Source organism: Dunckerocampus dactyliophorus, chromosome 8 (genome assembly GCF_027744805.1).
Source record: "Dunckerocampus dactyliophorus isolate RoL2022-P2 chromosome 8, RoL_Ddac_1.1, whole genome shotgun sequence".
In the NCBI taxonomy this organism is placed as follows: Eukaryota; Metazoa; Chordata; class Actinopteri; order Syngnathiformes; family Syngnathidae; genus Dunckerocampus; species Dunckerocampus dactyliophorus.
This window is the reverse complement of record NC_072826.1, coordinates 11,633,791-11,649,356: the sequence shown is the minus strand read 5'-3', so window position 1 is coordinate 11,649,356 and position 15,566 is coordinate 11,633,791. Positions and strand designations below refer to the sequence as shown.

Here is a 15,566-nt window from a genome sequence, read left to right as displayed (position 1 = left end):
CATTTATTTATTTTACATTCCGTTTCCCCAACTTTTCCCAGATATTGATGACAAAAAAAGTGCTGCTCAGCATGATAGAAACCGCACGGAAACGGGTGGAGGGATCAGTTTTGTCGCTTCAATTGTAGCGCAGAGTGAGATGGGCAGGGGACGGCTTGCCTCTCTTTTCTTCGGAACTCTCCAGCGTAACAAACAGGCTTTCCTTTGCTGAACAGAAAGTCAGTACATCAGCAGAGTGCAGGGGAGAGCGGATGAAGCAGACAGCAGGCCGCAGGGAGGGCGCAATCTGTTGATGCTGACAGAATAATAGCCAACCGGGATGAGATAATCATTGTTGTGATCAGTGTCAGTTTTCAATTGAAACTGTTGCGTTTTAGTGCAGCAATAAAAGTGTATCGTCATTTCTTAAAATGTTACACATGAGGTGTGACAGGGAAATCATCAAAAAGACAAACATTCATCAATATATATACATTATTGTCATAATTGCTTGATTTTTATTTAATAGAAGTTGTCATTTCTGTCACTTCCGGGCATGCAATTGCATTTTTACATGCAAAGAAAATGAAAAGAGGTGCAAAAAATGCTTTTTTTTAAACATCTACAACAAGTACAGTACCACAATATTTTATAAATCTGTCATAAAAAAGCTCTACATTGAGACTGAAACAGGCATCTTAATTAAGCATGGGTGTAATAAATCTGTGTGGAATTGATCCCGTTGAAGCGATTGAGGAAAAATGGAATGCACTATTTGGCTGCAGCCAGCAGAGGCACTGTTCATTCAATCTCAACTAGTTTGTGGTCTGAGGAAGAGCATACCGACAGCACAACTCCTCCAGGCAGCTCAATAAGACATTAGCTTGGAAACAGGTGTTCAGAACACTCACAGATATTCAGACATTCTCTCCAAAAATAAGTAAGTAGTATAATAGTAAATCAAAAGCACTTAGTCCAATACCCATCCCTAATCATATCACAATTATATTATAATTAATAAATATGTAGTGATACAACTACAATAATGGCCTTCATCATGAAGATTATTAATAGAATTTCATTGCATAGTATAACTGCCTGTTTTACTATGCATATGACAATAAAAACTCTTGATCTTGATCTATTTTCATTGATTGTCAAGTGGGTCATGTAAACCGCGGCTATTCAACTAAATAATTCTAGCAACCACATTTTCAGAAAGCTGGGTGGTGGAGGGGCAGGTTTTTCCTTCACTATTAATTATTCTTATTTGGTATAAAGTGTCAATGCACGGCGGCTCTGTCATATTTTAAATTGAAATGTAAAAGTAAAACAGAAGCGAGACAAAGATGATTTGTATGATAGGAATGCCCTGCTGTTTTTAGGAATCTGCTGCAAAAAAGTACGTTGCTCCCCAGTTTTAAACTGAAGCCGTGGGCGCGTCTCATGCAGTAGAATTGGCCCGATGTAAACATTAACACTCAATAGAATGTCAAAATGCTTTTTCTTCTGTTAAAATTGATTTCAAAAGGTTCGGGAAAGACAAAAACCTTGAATAAAACCAATCATGTGCATAGTAAAACAGCAGTTATACCATGCAATGAAAATCTTATTCTGTTCATTCTCCCAAGAAAAGAAATAAAACAAATGAAAGAATAAGAACATAAGAAACATAAACACATAATAAGACGTGAAACTGATTCCTTCAACTACTGGTCTTTTTTAGAGATGCTCTATAAATATTAATGTTCTGATTGTCATCACGGTGCACAAGTTGTGCATTAAACCTCAATGGCAGAAGTTCTTCAAAGAACCTCGGAGCCTCGTGCTCTTTTCGCATCTTGGATGAAAGATAAAGCTCTGCTTTACTCTTGCACAGATGAACCAACGTCTCCATTAACAGTGGATACGTCTCTGGAAGGTAAATGATATCTGCGCCCAGCACCAGGTCCCAGTCTGAGGAGAACTTCTTGTGGTCCTCACCCCAGGATAGAGGGAGGACAGCTGGAGGGCAAGAAGGCCAACCACTGGATGGCATGTTGGCACAGATGTTGGCTTCCAGCGACGGAAGAGTCACTGGAAGGTCTGTGAGGGTCACGTCTGCACCTGTGAGTAAACGCGCACATTTTACTGCTTGCATTATTGGTAACATACTTAAATGTAAAGAAATAGTATGAGAAATTCTACAATTCAGCCATGGGGAAAGGAAACATTATCCAACAGTGTCCTGTAATCAGGTGATAAAAAGGTAGTGATGTGTAGCTCCCAAATGAAACGACTCTTGGAGCCGGCTGAAGAGTCGTTTTTTTCCGTTAAGTGATTAGTAAGAAAAGAATGTTCTGTTAAGTGATTGGTAAGAAAAGGAGTTCCATAATACCAGACAAAAGATCAACCCCTTGCAGACTGCATCAACGCACCTAAACACCGGATATGATGTCACCAAGACCGTAACCAGGCAATGCATAGCAACACCAAATACAAAGCTGAGTGAAAACCATCAAGAAAATAAGAGTACAATAAGACCAGGGGCGTAAATACAGTAAACGTACCTGGATACAGTTCAGCAAAGTCGTCAGAAACGTCTCCTTGCAGTACATCGGGAACCTTTTGAGGTCTTTTAAAAATCCCACCATAGAAACAAAGGTCCTATGATTGGCTGTGACCCAGAAGACGTCACATTGTTTTCGAAGCGTGAGGTTACACCGTCCAATTGAGGCGCAACATAATGCGTATGCTAAGTGTGAACGCTCACCTAACCGCACTCAAGTATACACCCAGTATCTTTAGTGTCAGAATACCGGCCTATGTGGCAAATGTGAACGCACCCTTAAAAAAGCCATCACAACTGATGTATAGTTACAAGGTTACAGTGCCTCTAGTGGTGGTTTCTGAAAGCTGTGTGTGTGAATTAAAAACGGCGGAGACGAGCTAACGGAGTTGGATGATTTTTCTAAATAAAACACACTCCTAAAGTACGTCTTTGCGTTATGCACCGCAGCATACCTAGACGAGCAGCCCCAATCCCAACAACACCAGTCCCCGCTCCCAGCTCGATGACACGTTTCCCACTCCACTCCATATGATGCTCCTCGAAGTATCGACACAATTGTAACGCCTGTATACATAAACACACACACACTAAGAATTATCTGGACACATTCGACATTTAGTAATATGACTACTACTCACTGCTTCCCACACTGGAGCAGCCACGCCGAGGTTTGCACCAAAATACTGTTTGATCGTCACATCTTGGCCCATTAACTTATAAACAGTGTCTTGAGAAAATGTATCCGCGAACAAGCAGGCGTCCACTGGAAAAGTGTTGTCTTCGTCTCCAAAATAGTTCATGGTGATTGATGAACGGGGGAGAGGGGCAAATGTTTGTAATCAACCCTCCTTAATTCAAAAGTTCTAAGTCCAGGCTCAACATTTCCGGGTCAGCTAGCATTAGCAAGCTGTGACGCAATTCGTCTTTGTATAAAGATGGAAACCACTTCATTCTACACGAGGAAAGTAGGCACATTAGTGTTCTAAATTGGTTTTACATAATTGCTTAGCAAATATAACTCGCAATGCGTTAATGGCAATTCGGTCGAAGCTTTAAATTTGAAAGGCGACATGACGCTGTTTATCTTCCGGGTTAGGCAGAGACACGTAACAGCATGTCCACGTGTACACTCGGGAGGTCCGTTAAGTAATCTCCACCCCCCATTTCGCTTGTACGTAATATATTGGCGCATTTCTGAACTTTGTAGACGCAAGTAAATGCCATTTAGTGCATTTTTCCTAAGTGTTTGCATTTGACTAGCAAATTACTATTTTGAGGAATCCCATTGGGGTAACATTGGTCCTACGAGTGGGTTTGACCAGATAGATAAGCGGTAAGATATAAATGAAACTCAAATGAGCTACACCATCATGTCCCAGGTTTATTTAAAAACAAAACAAAAAAACACTCCACTCATGAAGAGTACCACTTGGACATTTTTCACACACAGCTTCACATCAATGACTGAGATGGTGTGTAAAACATGAATAAAATAAATGGCCGGCGTACACATGTCAAATAAAGCTCTTCATCTTCTCAGCATATCAGTCTTTTCAGAGCAAGAAGATCATAATACCAGAATAAAATGCATAATGCTGTCTGTATGTAGCTGCTTGTGGATCAGTTTCCTTAGTGGAGTGGTGAACAATATTTGATTTAAGCTACCAGGTTTCACCTATATAAGGTAATTCTGCAGGACACAAACCACCTTAGTTATATGTAGTTTTTAAAAATAAATAATTCTTTTCATCATACAGATGACAGTAGTATTACGTTCATAACACGTTCCTTTTGCTCAGGCCTCAAGTATGTGCAAACTGCAGTTTAAAAAAATAAACCAAAAAAAAACATCACTTAATGCAAGAACCATGAAAACAAAACGGTTTCAATCATTTTTGACAAGAGCAGCAGGTGTTAAATGGGTGAATCTAAAATTATGGGCCAGCTGCCTATCCTCGTCAGGCAAGCAGTGGTAGTTCCAAACACTACAGTGTTATCATTCAATGAGAACGTAAAAAGATTAAATGATCAGCAGGTGGTCCTTTAACCATAGGAATATTTAGGTAGAGAATGATCAACACTGTCTTTTGGCAAGAAAATACTGTGCCAAAACTATCCATAATCCCCATTACATGTTTCTCTTAAAATGTCTTAGGTCTAGAATGCATTTTCACCCAATTTTTCACATTGAAATCAAGCAGAAACCACCCTGCCTTAAAGAAACAATGTAACATGCTTGTCCATCTATACACGCCATAAAGTCTTCACTCTTGATAAAAGACAGACAGCTATGCCAACATGGTCAAGTATAAGCCAAGGCAATTTAGATGCCAGTCACATCATAAGCAACCACAACTCAAATATACTGCTGATTGTAACATTGATTAAAAAAAATTAAAATCTCCGTACAGCCTAGAGCATACCAGAAAACCGACGTATGGTGTGAAAGGCTGTCAGCTTTGTTTGGGCAGAGGTCCACAGATTCCACAAGAAACACTCACACAGAGAACAAATGTAATTTTAAGACTTAAACTTGGTTGAAAAGAGAATAATTATTAGAATGATGACTATAACAAAGAGGATCAAAATGACCAGCATCTTCCTGTTTTTCTTCTGATAGTGCTCTGCCTGCAAAGAACATGAAAACAAGGACATGGTCAATTAATGAAAGTACAGCAATACAACAAATAACACACAGATACATTTTAAGACTAGATTTACCTTTTGTAACTGTTTTAAGCCATCTTCTGTTTTGACACACGCTTGCTCCACGTTGAAGTCGATTCTGTCAAGGACGGTGCCCTTGAGGTAGTAGCAGGCAATATTACATTTCAATCAAAGGGAACTGGACATACACTTCATTTTGTAAGTCATCCACTCCGTGCTTGCAGCACGGGAACTTGTTTGGTGAAGCTGACACTGGCACAGGTGTTATTTACACATGTATGGACAGAAAGTCAGGAAGGATGCAATACCTGCTCCACCACCATGCTGGCCAAGTCCCGGAAAATCTCATTCAGATCTGAAATGGACTGAACTATTTGTCGGATCTCTCGCTCTCGTTCTTCAACCATGACTGTGTTCTGCTCCACCAACATCAATTGGTCATCTGTAAAGCCCTGAAAGAAACAACCCTTGGGTGAAAAACCATTCATGACTGGTATCATGATCGAGAGGGGTGAAAAACATGCTAATGAAAATGGCAATTAGAGTAATAATAATTTCTCTTGGTGTTGGAATGAATGAGGCTGTACCATTTTTATAGCCGTAAAAAATGAATTAAATTAAATTCTATAGCCGGGGTGTTGTTTTTGTTTTTTTTTTTTTTTACCTAAATTGTTAAGACGATTTTGTGTCATTTGGAAGCAGGCGTTCATTGGAGAAAGGCTGCTATTTCATAAATGTGAAATTATCTTATAAAAAAACAACATTTTTTTTTACTTTAATAATGACTTAGAGTGAAAAGGAACCTGTATCTCTTTGACCATATGGTCATTTATTAACAAGTACAGTGGAACGTCGGTCAGCGTCCGGCCCGGTTGGCGTGTATTTTGGTTAATGTCAAAAATGTATGTCACAATTTTGCTTCCGTTTACCTGCATTCTCCGGTTAGCGTACAATATGGTGCGCATCTTCTGTTATTAATACACTGCGTGAGTCCATCTGTATTCTTAACATACTTTATCAGAAAACATCCTTCCTTGTTAGCATCCTATTACCTAGTGCACAAAATGTCAACTGGAACCGGACGTTCCGTCATCCGTCTATGTCATCAACGGTGGACTCTGAAAAATGTTCACATCAAACACGGTTTTACAGTTTGATGGTCGAACACTATTTAATTCAAGAGACAGCCCGTGTCAAAACAGGAAGGTGGTGGTGGTTGATATGGCTACCACATTATGTCTTTGGGGATCAAGAATGTCTTGAACGAAGGTAAAAGTAACCTTAAATGTTAATTTATTCCTTTCATTAATCATTTATATGTATTTACATGCATGTCAAATTGTTTTCTGCATGCCAAAATATAATTGTACAACTATAAAAACATGTTTTGTGTTAACATTTCTGGCTTTCTGGAATGGATAAAATGGATTTACTGTATTTCTTAGGGACATCAGACCTTCTGCAATTAATTAATGATGCTAACCAAGGTTCCACTGTATATTGCACAACACAGCAGCAACAGAACCAATGTTGTATCATCGCCAAGGAAAAACTACCGTAAACAACAGTGCGGCAAGTGTAGCACGCATGAGTTTCATACATGTAGCGCAGCCAACATTTTAAAGCGCATGCAGAGGTAGATAATGTCATTGAATGCTGACCACTCAAGATACTTCAAATGCAGCTGAAGAAACTGGTTGGAGAGAAAACCTGCAGCGCCTCGGCCCTCCATGGCACGAGTTTGACACATGTGATCTATGGTAATTTAGTGAATGTTGAGATTGTGTGATAGAACCGTCAATTCAGGCTCTAACACAACATCATTAGTGTGCGTCCACCTCAAGTTGCCATAGGTGGTGTGTGTTGCAAGTGTCATGTTTATGTGCGCCTCAGTTTCTCCTCCAACTCTGTTGTGTTTGGGCTGACATTAATTGCGAGACGGCACTATTGCACGGCGTATACCCGGCTTTGGATCAGTGTTAGGTTTTCTCCTGTTCTTTAATGCATAAAGGTCACCTGTGCAAATACTATTCCACAAGTATCATTGCATTAGCTCATTTTACTGAGAGAACTTAATTCACCTGAAAGAATGATTGCATTTTCAAACAGCCACACACCTTGTCATACACAGCTAGCTCTTCGTCCTCTTCCATTAGAGGCCCCGCATCAAAAAAGTGCTTCGATCGCTCCTCACGATTCTTCATTCCTGGAAGATAAAACAACTTATTTGTGTATTACATGACGGGCAGAAATTATGGCGTGAACAATGAAAGAAACAAGCTGCATGGACTATTAATTTGCAGTGGGGTAGAACTGCACAGCAACAGATTTATTCTAATGTACCGGTGCAACTCATACTATATTAAAATATTACCGTATATAAAAAAATAAATACATATAAAATATTTACTAAAACGTCATTTCAGTGTGAAATTCATATTGTAGATTAACTACAGAGAGTGAAATAATTCTACAATTTTTGAATTAGAGATGCACAATATCTTTTTCCAAACAGATACTGATAACTTTCTGCTTCATGAGACCGATATGGAACCGATAACTTTTTATATATACTTTTTTAAATTAAGATTTAACTGTAGTTTGTGCGCACCTGAAGGTAAGTACTTGAACAAATTTGGATTTGACCAACGGTACCTGTTGATTTGTCCTAATCAAAAATCATGACATTACTACCATGTAACTACTATGAGGAGAACCGGAGTATAGAGCGGCGCCACCTGGCGTGGCCCAACAAGGTGCACTGTATTCGAGCACATGCTCCGAGCAGCCGGTCTGACGCTACAGAGGTCTCTGGCAAACCTTTTGCACTTTTTAAAACATTGTGGTGCTGGTGTTTCAGGTGGCTGATGAGGTTTTTTTGTGTGCTCGATGTTTTTCCCCCCCACCTCTTCACGGAGTATTTCGTACAACTAACACACATCTTGTGTCTTTAAAGTGAATGTTTGTTTACAAATGAGCTCAGGGGAAGTTGGGACAGGCCGTTAACGTCACAGGCAGGAGAAAAAAGTAGCGCTTGATTTGCTCACGCGCACAGTAGCAGTAACCTCTCCTCATTGGAGGGTTTTTTAAAATTAGCGCTTATTGGAGCGATTTGTAATGTTATCCGATTTATCAGTATGATGTCATAATTCCCCGATATCATCGTGCACCCCTAGTTTGAATTAATTCGAAAAACTGTGAAAATTGTCAATATTGTAAACTACTCATTCGCGCTGTAATCAGCAAAATCATTTAAAAATTGGTTTCTTAGTCTGAATTGAAATGGAACCCAATAACTTTAGCACGATGTTGTAATTTATTGAGATGCATTTAAAAAAATCTTACGTTTTAAGTAGCTGGACTGTGTGTGCCTGAAATTGGTGGACAGCTCCTGCAGACTTTGTGCCAGAGATGAGACCACGTTTCTCAATAGTCTCTCTTCCTGCTCAGTGCAGTGGCCACAGCGAGACTGCAAGCCTGTTACAGCTCTCTGGCATCTATGGAACATCTGTAGCCAACAGAGTAGGAGAGGAACTAGACGTATTTTGACAAGACACATTGGGCCATCATGAGAAAAGATTACTTCTACACAGTTAAACAGGCTGCATACCTGTGTGATCTCCTGTGTAGTGATTTCTATGGCGTGCTCTTCTTCACTACTGTCATCCAGTGTGGGCCGATTCATGTGCTTGTCATGAAGTAAAGCCAGGTCCTTCATCTTCTGTCGAACCCGTGAAATTTCATACTGGATCTGAAAGGCATCCAAAGTGACATATTAGTGGTGTAATCGTGATAACGGCGTGATCGGCATGAGCTTGGAAGTTTCCGGTCCATGGTTACCTCATCAATGTCCTCTATCCATTTGGGGGGCAACTTCTTGGTGACGCCGATGGCCGCTTCAGGATCCAGACTGATTCCTGACACCAGCGCCATCCGATCATCAGCCAACTTAATAAAACAAACGGAAACAAAAGAAATCTATTAACATTTTCCATAATATGTAATATATATATATGTATATGGCGCACCACTGTAAAGCGGATAATTCTACCATGGAACAATGATACCTCATCAAGCTCCTAGAGTGATTGGCAGATAGCAGTGTGGTTCCATCCATTAGTGGAGAAGAAGGAAGAGAGAAGGACAGAAGCAACAGAAGTGAGCCCCAGAAATTGCAGAAGTGACCACCAAACAAGCATAAAACAGACCATTATTGCTACATTATTACGACAAAGTCCGGCTTTTTATTCGTAGCAACAAGTTGTACCGTCATCACTGATTTAATTTGTTATAGCAAGTCAAAAAAACCTGAATCATTTTTTATAACATACAGTAGAACCTTAAATTATTAACCTAAAAATATTCGGCAAAAAATATAATGAAAAAAACTTTTGCTGTCATGAATGATTGGATTTCAACTTCAGAGGTGCTTTTTTGGGATACAGTGTAACCTCGGTTGGCGTCTGCCCCAGGTAGCGTGTTTTTGGTTAACGCCAAAAATTTACGCCACAATTTTGCCTCGGATTGCGTGCATTCTGTGCTTAGTGTACAATATGGCTTGTACTATGTCTTGTCGTGTTATTAATGCCCTGCATGAGTCCATCTGTATTCTTAATTGCATATAATCTTATTTTACTATTTTATATATTTTTTTTGCATAAGAAAAAATCCTTCCTTCTTTGTTAGCATCCTATTGGCAAGTGAAAAAAAATGGCAACCGGGATTTATGTCACCCATCTATGGTGTCATTGGCGGTTGATTGTTATATAATTATAGTTTTCCATGCATAAAACAATTCTAAGTCCATAGAAATGACGAAAGGTCTCCATGAACAATTACTTTTACGGTAAAAGTATCCTAGTCAAAGTTTCACATTCATTGAAGACCGCTATTCCCAGAGACACGATGTGGCAGCGAGACACCACACGGACACCATCTTCCTGTTTTGTCACGAGTTATTTCTTGAGTTCAATAGTTGTCCTCACCTTCTTTATCAAAATGCTGGCACTTGCAACTTTCGTTGGCTCCATTTTGGGCTGCAGTATGGAGGTGAGAAACGCTATTGAATTCACATCAAGAATCACGTCTTCAGTGACGGTAAAAGACCCTAACGGTATAGTTCGGATTTTTTGACATGAAGTCGTACGGCATCCCCATCAGCAGTGTAGTGCCTCAACAGCGTCTCCCAGTGACGAGGAACCTAGTTCTGCTTAGTAAAAAAAAAACAAATCGCTGGGATTTGTCTCCCGCCGTATCCCTGCGCACTGTACTATGCAAATGTATTACACTTTTTAACGCATATTTTGAATGCATTTTGTTTTGAGAAGCCAAACTCTTTACTTAAATGGCCCCCACCAACTACGTGGAACTACTCCGACCAGAACTGGACTCACGGGACCAATTGAGGGGGGTGAGTCACTGTTGATGTACTACACTGCTGATGGGGATGTCATACAACTTCATGTCAAAAAAATCCGAACTATACCTTTTAAATGTTTGTTAATCCCTTTCATTCATCATTTATATGCATTTCAAATTGTCAAAATATAATTGGTAAAACTATAAAAACTTGTTTGTGTTAACATTTTTGGCTTTCTGGAAAGGATGAATTGGTTTTACATGATTTCTTATGGGAAAAATTCATTCGGTTGGCATCCGTTTCAGTTAAGAGTCGGACCTTCTGGAACAAATTCATGACGCTAACCAAGGTTCCACTGTACTTTCTTCTAAATAAAACGACTAATGAAGACCGGTAAAGACAAGCTAAAGAGGACAAATGTGATTAACTGTAGAACCGAAAAAATATTGCCTAATGGGAAAGTAGTACATTGACCTGGCTGCTCAGTCAAACTTGACTGATTATAGTGAAAAGAAAATGTCATCCAGTGTGACCTTTTTAAGAACGCGAGATGCCTGACGTCTCATTGCATTGCGGTGAATCACATTTGCATTACTGTGACTTATTTTTACACATTTGTGACAGTTAAGAATGCTTCAGCTCTTACTTATAGTTAATAAAGTTAATCAAGATTGTAAGGTGGCAACCGTTGGACTTTGGAACAAATTACTTCTATTTCCATTGGAAAGAGTTACAAAATATGTACAAATAGAACAGCAACAAGCATCCCAGAACGCGTTGAGTTTGATGTTTAAAGTTCCACTGTATTCGTTTCAGCCAAAGCACAAGAAAAGCACAAGTATCTGTAAAATAAACATATCACACCTATTATATCGAGAGAAAAAGCACGCAATGTGGTTGATGCTTTCTACAGAGTGGGACATAACAGTCAAAGTGCATTGCATATACAGTGCTCCCGGGAAGTATTCACAGTGCTTCACCTTGTCCACATTTTGTTATTTACAGCCTTATTTAAAAATGGAATAAGTTGTTTTCTCCCCAAAATTTCCAAACACAATCCAATCCCAATCCTGTTTTGACGGTCTACATTTGCTATCATGCTTGGTTTGTGCTCTGACATGCACTGTAAACTGCACTGCAAACCTTACATAGACTGGCGTGTGCCTTTCCAAATCATGTCCAATGAATTCACCGCAGGTGGACTCAAATTTAGCATCTCATGGATGATCAATAGAAACAAGACGTACCTGAGCTCAATGTCAGCTTCATGGCAAAGTCTGTGAATACTTACATTTTCTTACAATTTACTTACAATTTTCAAAAGTCACACAAAAAACATTGTGTATAATTTAGAATGTGCGGGGAAAAAAATAATTTATTTAATCCATTCTGGAATAAATCTAGCATAACAAAATGGGGAAAAAGTGAAGCTCTCTGAATACAGGCAACAAGAGGAGAAGACGTACACTAAATAGGCACAATACAAGACATCACATGGGATGGGCGCAGTTTTCCGTGCGTGTCTTTCTACATGTAGTGTGTCCCAGGACACGGTATCGACCTCAGAACCATCAGAAAAACATGACTAAAGATTGGGAGCGACTTTGTGGTCTCCCGTTTGTGATCATTCCCATTACTGCAGTTCCACATTTACTCATTTCTGGGAAGAATATCACCTTAGCCTGTATTGTGCATCGTTATTTGCATTTATTTGGACATATTTTGCACTTTTGACATCTCTCAAACACTGTTTTTCGGCAGCTCCAAGTCTACTCTTAGCGTACCATGGAATATGAAAGCAGCTGTATTGTTTCTCCATTCTTTTGTTGAAAGCATATCATTTAATTTGTTATCTGACCTGAATGCCTCAGTATAGATTATACCTGCTTTGCCTCAAAATAGAAAGCAATATTTCTATGTTCTCTTTGCCCACTTCTACCTCCTACTTTTAGCTAGTGATAGCTGGAAAACAGCTTTAGCGACACATCAGACAGTACTGAGGTGAAATACCGGGTCAGCGAAATAACAATGAGATGAATCTGCCATAATTATATTTAGACATACAGTTGATTCTAGCTAACATAACAAACTGTGGCTATTTGCAAGCAAACAATAAAATGTCAAAAGGATGCAGACCACTCACCGCAGCATTGCTACGTGTACTCAGACGGGGGTCGTTTGTACTCACTTGCTCAGCCAATATCTGCCGGTTTTGGATTGCATTGTTCCGCATTAACAAGAAGGCATCTGTCAGACGCCGAGTGGCCATGACTTGATAGCTACGTTAACACGGACAAAGGTGTCTTTTCTGTACACTAGCCCCTACTACCTACACGCCGCTTGCTAGCTTTAGCTTTAGCTTTGCCCGTGAAAATAATGTGGGGTAACCCGCAATCCAGCTTTTACAAACTAATGCAGAATCGTAATACCATCTATATTATTTCTAATACATTATGTGAACTCTTAACATGTTCCACCGCTAAATTTAGATTTAATGTCAAATCGGCAGAGTCGTTCCTCTTCAGATATATACCGGAAATGCGAAGACACATACACCTGCTTAAAACCATTCTTCTTCTACTGCATTTGACGGCAACAGCTGCCATTACAGCTCAAATACACTATGGCGACCTCTTTTGGTCAGGAGAATACCAGCATATTCCAATTTGTGTGCAACAAAACGTACTCGAGTTTACAGCGATGTGAAACAGCAACATTAATCTGCAATTAATTATTTTCACTGTACACTTTATTAGGAACACTTGTACAATCTAATGATAGAGCAAGAGAGCTGAATAAAAACGTATGCCTTTAAAAAATATGTTTGACCTAAATTACAAGCACAAATATATGCTTATTATTGGACTTGTGGTGTTCTAAATGTTGGAATAAAGTGTATTGCATCACACCACAATGGCAAAAACCAGTGTAAGACTGTGCAAGTGTACCTATTGTCTCCAGGGAGTATACATCAAATTTTAATGTTGTATCTGCACGCACAAAACAAAGTAGACGACCAGAACTCATGAGTATAGCAACATAGCAGATGCATAGAGGACACCATGTTTCTAATAAAACAATACTGTATGAGTGAATAGTTTTTAGAGGTTTCTTAAGTCTTAGTGAGAGCCTGCCAAGAAGTTAAAGAAGCTCCTCTTGTGGTTTGTGGCAGGCCAACGCCTAAGACACTTGCACTTTGCTTTATTTAACCACTTACCTGTTTGTATCGTTAAAAGACCATAGCAAAGTGGATAATCCTATCATTAAAATTCTGAATTTGTTTAGATTTATATCACCTGGGGTTATAGTTTTGTGTCCATAACTGTTCATAACTTCATATGATCCGTGTGGGTTTTCTTGCCTTTGCAGTGATTCCCAGTCTTTCATCCATTTGTAATAATCTCTGTTGCAGCCACTGACGATGTGTACTGGCGGGGGTTGCAGGAGGCCCTCTTTCTCAGCCTGTGGGGCGTGGAATTGAGATTTCTTATGGTCCAGGTCACTTTTAGTCTCTAGAATAGTTTCGACCCTTGCTTTTATTTCCTTCATCTCATTCTGTGGTACCGACATTCACCACGCTGAAAAAGCTTGCGTTGTTTCAGTCACCCGTTTTCCATGTCGTCCAGGTGCGATTTGTAATCATCACAGTTTATGTCAGCAGGGTGATAGTCGTTTGATTAGGTCACATTCTTTTGCAGCCCTTCTGATTAACATACATAAGGCTAAGCATATGATTCTTTGCTAGACTGGCTCAGACGAGTTCTTCAGCTTCCTCAAGCTTTACTTTTTTTCAACTGCTCTATAAGCGTTATAGTCTCTTTTCCCTCAGCATACAGCCCAGTTTTGTAGTCTTCGCTTGTTTCACTTTGCAGTAGTATCTGGAGAGTGTAGCAAAGTCCTCTCGAAGCTCTTCCTCTGTCATCTTGTCCGCCATATCGTGAATTAAGTTCAATTTCTTCGTGAAGGAACCTTTAGCAGCAGCTTGTTTCCTTTTAAGTATCGTGAGTTCTTTTACTTGAGCTTCCATTTCGATAGATCTCAGCTTGGTCGACAGTTTAGGAACAACTTAGGAACAGCGAAGGTTGTTCCATACCGCTGGTCTCTCCGGTCTTCTCTCGTTACAATCATTTAAGTAGTGATGTCTCTTGGTTGTCCACCAAATAGACCAATGATTTACTCCGTACAACCACCTAGCGTCATATAATGCATGTCATGAGTATGTCACACAGGTATCAAACAAGTCAATTTTGCATCATATTTGTATCAGGGGTTTGAAAGCAGCATAAGAATTGTCATACTACCTATAGAATACAAGTACAGTCATGTGAAAAAGACAAATTCGACCGAACAATGACTGTCCTCTTGTCTTACTGGGGTGTCTTCATGTTTTGTCTGTTCATCAAGTGCTTGCATGCCTGAGTGATTGTTCACGTTAAAAGGCGTTTGCTGGTCTTAAATATTTTAAGTCGTCCTACTTTCCACACAGTAACGTGGAGCTAGCAAAATACACTGTAACAACTTCTGTTTTTTAATTATATGTATTTATATTAATATTCTAATAATTATTATTTTGATAATATATTTTAGCCATATAGTCGACAGAAATAACTCAATAGTATCACTTTCACCTGAAAATCATTAGCGCGCTATCTCTATTTTAGCAAGATTTTGGCACAGAATCTTAAAAAAATCGTAATTTTCGACATCTTACAACTAAACTGGCACATTTTTGATACTATTGGCAATTGAGGAAAAAGTGGTGTCAGTCATTGCATATGAACTGTGAAAGCAAGGGTGTCCAAAGATATAAAAGAAATAATAACAAAATAAATAAATTAACCTTTATTTAACCAGATAAAAGACCCATTTCACGAGGGTGACCTGGCCAAGAAAGCCAGCAGCATACATCATATTGAACAAACAAACAAATAACAAAAGCTCAACAAACACTGAAATATTAAAGACGAGCAATTTTTAAAAAAAGTGCAGGAGTTATTTTTACAGCAACAA

The 15,566-nt window shown here is 39.2% G+C and overlaps 2 protein-coding genes across 7 annotated transcripts; both read right to left on the bottom strand.

The window, feature by feature from the left end:
* Positions 1-446: 446 nt before the first annotated feature.
* LOC129186891 (EEF1A lysine methyltransferase 3-like) lies at positions 447-3,489 on the bottom strand. Of its 3 annotated transcripts, XM_054785614.1 has the most exons (3): positions 3,169-3,489; positions 2,983-3,094; positions 447-2,085 (listed from the first exon to the last, which is right to left on the bottom strand). In XM_054785614.1, exons 1-3 carry the CDS (start codon positions 3,328-3,330, stop codon positions 1,685-1,687), a joined length of 675 nt encoding a protein of 224 aa, XP_054641589.1. In that variant the 5' UTR covers positions 3,331-3,489; the 3' UTR covers positions 447-1,684. The 3 variants fall into 3 exon arrangements, 1 of the variants encoding a protein (XP_054641589.1); XR_008572314.1 differs by lacking the exon at positions 2,983-3,094 and having other exon boundaries at positions 1,941-2,085; positions 3,169-3,314; XR_008572315.1 differs by having other exon boundaries at positions 1,949-2,085; positions 2,529-3,310.
* A 410-nt stretch (positions 3,490-3,899) lies between these two features.
* stx16 (syntaxin 16) lies at positions 3,900-13,120 on the bottom strand. Of its 4 annotated transcripts, none has more exons than XM_054785812.1 (9): positions 12,700-13,120; positions 9,265-9,276; positions 9,038-9,145; positions 8,808-8,948; positions 8,543-8,705; positions 7,315-7,403; positions 5,506-5,649; positions 5,252-5,332; positions 3,900-5,158 (listed from the first exon to the last, which is right to left on the bottom strand). In XM_054785812.1, the coding sequence occupies exons 1-9, from the start codon at positions 12,823-12,825 to the stop codon at positions 5,051-5,053; spliced, it is 972 nt and encodes a 323-aa protein (XP_054641787.1). In that variant the 5' UTR covers positions 12,826-13,120; the 3' UTR covers positions 3,900-5,050. The 4 variants fall into 4 exon arrangements, with proteins under 4 accessions (XP_054641787.1, XP_054641790.1, XP_054641788.1 ...); XM_054785815.1 differs by having other exon boundaries at positions 12,745-13,120; XM_054785813.1 differs by lacking the exon at positions 9,265-9,276.
* Between the last annotated feature and the right edge of the window lie 2,446 nt (positions 13,121-15,566).

What these genes read in the sequence shown, in the direction of transcription:
- LOC129186891 (XM_054785614.1), bottom strand. Translation starts at nt 3,330, where the DNA reads ATGAACTATTTTGGAGACGAAGACAACACTTTTCCAGTGGACGCCTGC. An exon ending in CTGCTCCAGTGTGGGAAGCA is followed by an intron (nt 3,095 to 3,168) that starts GTGAGTAGTAGT and finishes TTATGTATACAG; the next exon opens with GCGTTACAATTGTGTCGATA. An exon ending in GATTGGGGCTGCTCGTCTAG is followed by an intron (nt 2,086 to 2,982) that starts GTATGCTGCGGT and finishes GTTTACTCACAG; the next exon opens with GTGCAGACGTGACCCTCACA.
- stx16 (XM_054785812.1), bottom strand. Translation starts at nt 12,825, where the DNA reads ATGGCCACTCGGCGTCTGACAGATGCCTTCTTGTTAATGCGGAACAAT. An exon ending in GGATAGAGGACATTGATGAG is followed by an intron (nt 8,949 to 9,037) that starts GTAACCATGGAC and finishes GATGCCTTTCAG; the next exon opens with ATCCAGTATGAAATTTCACG. An exon ending in CCAGCATGGTGGTGGAGCAG is followed by an intron (nt 5,333 to 5,505) that starts GTATTGCATCCT and finishes TACTACCTCAAG; the next exon opens with GGCACCGTCCTTGACAGAAT.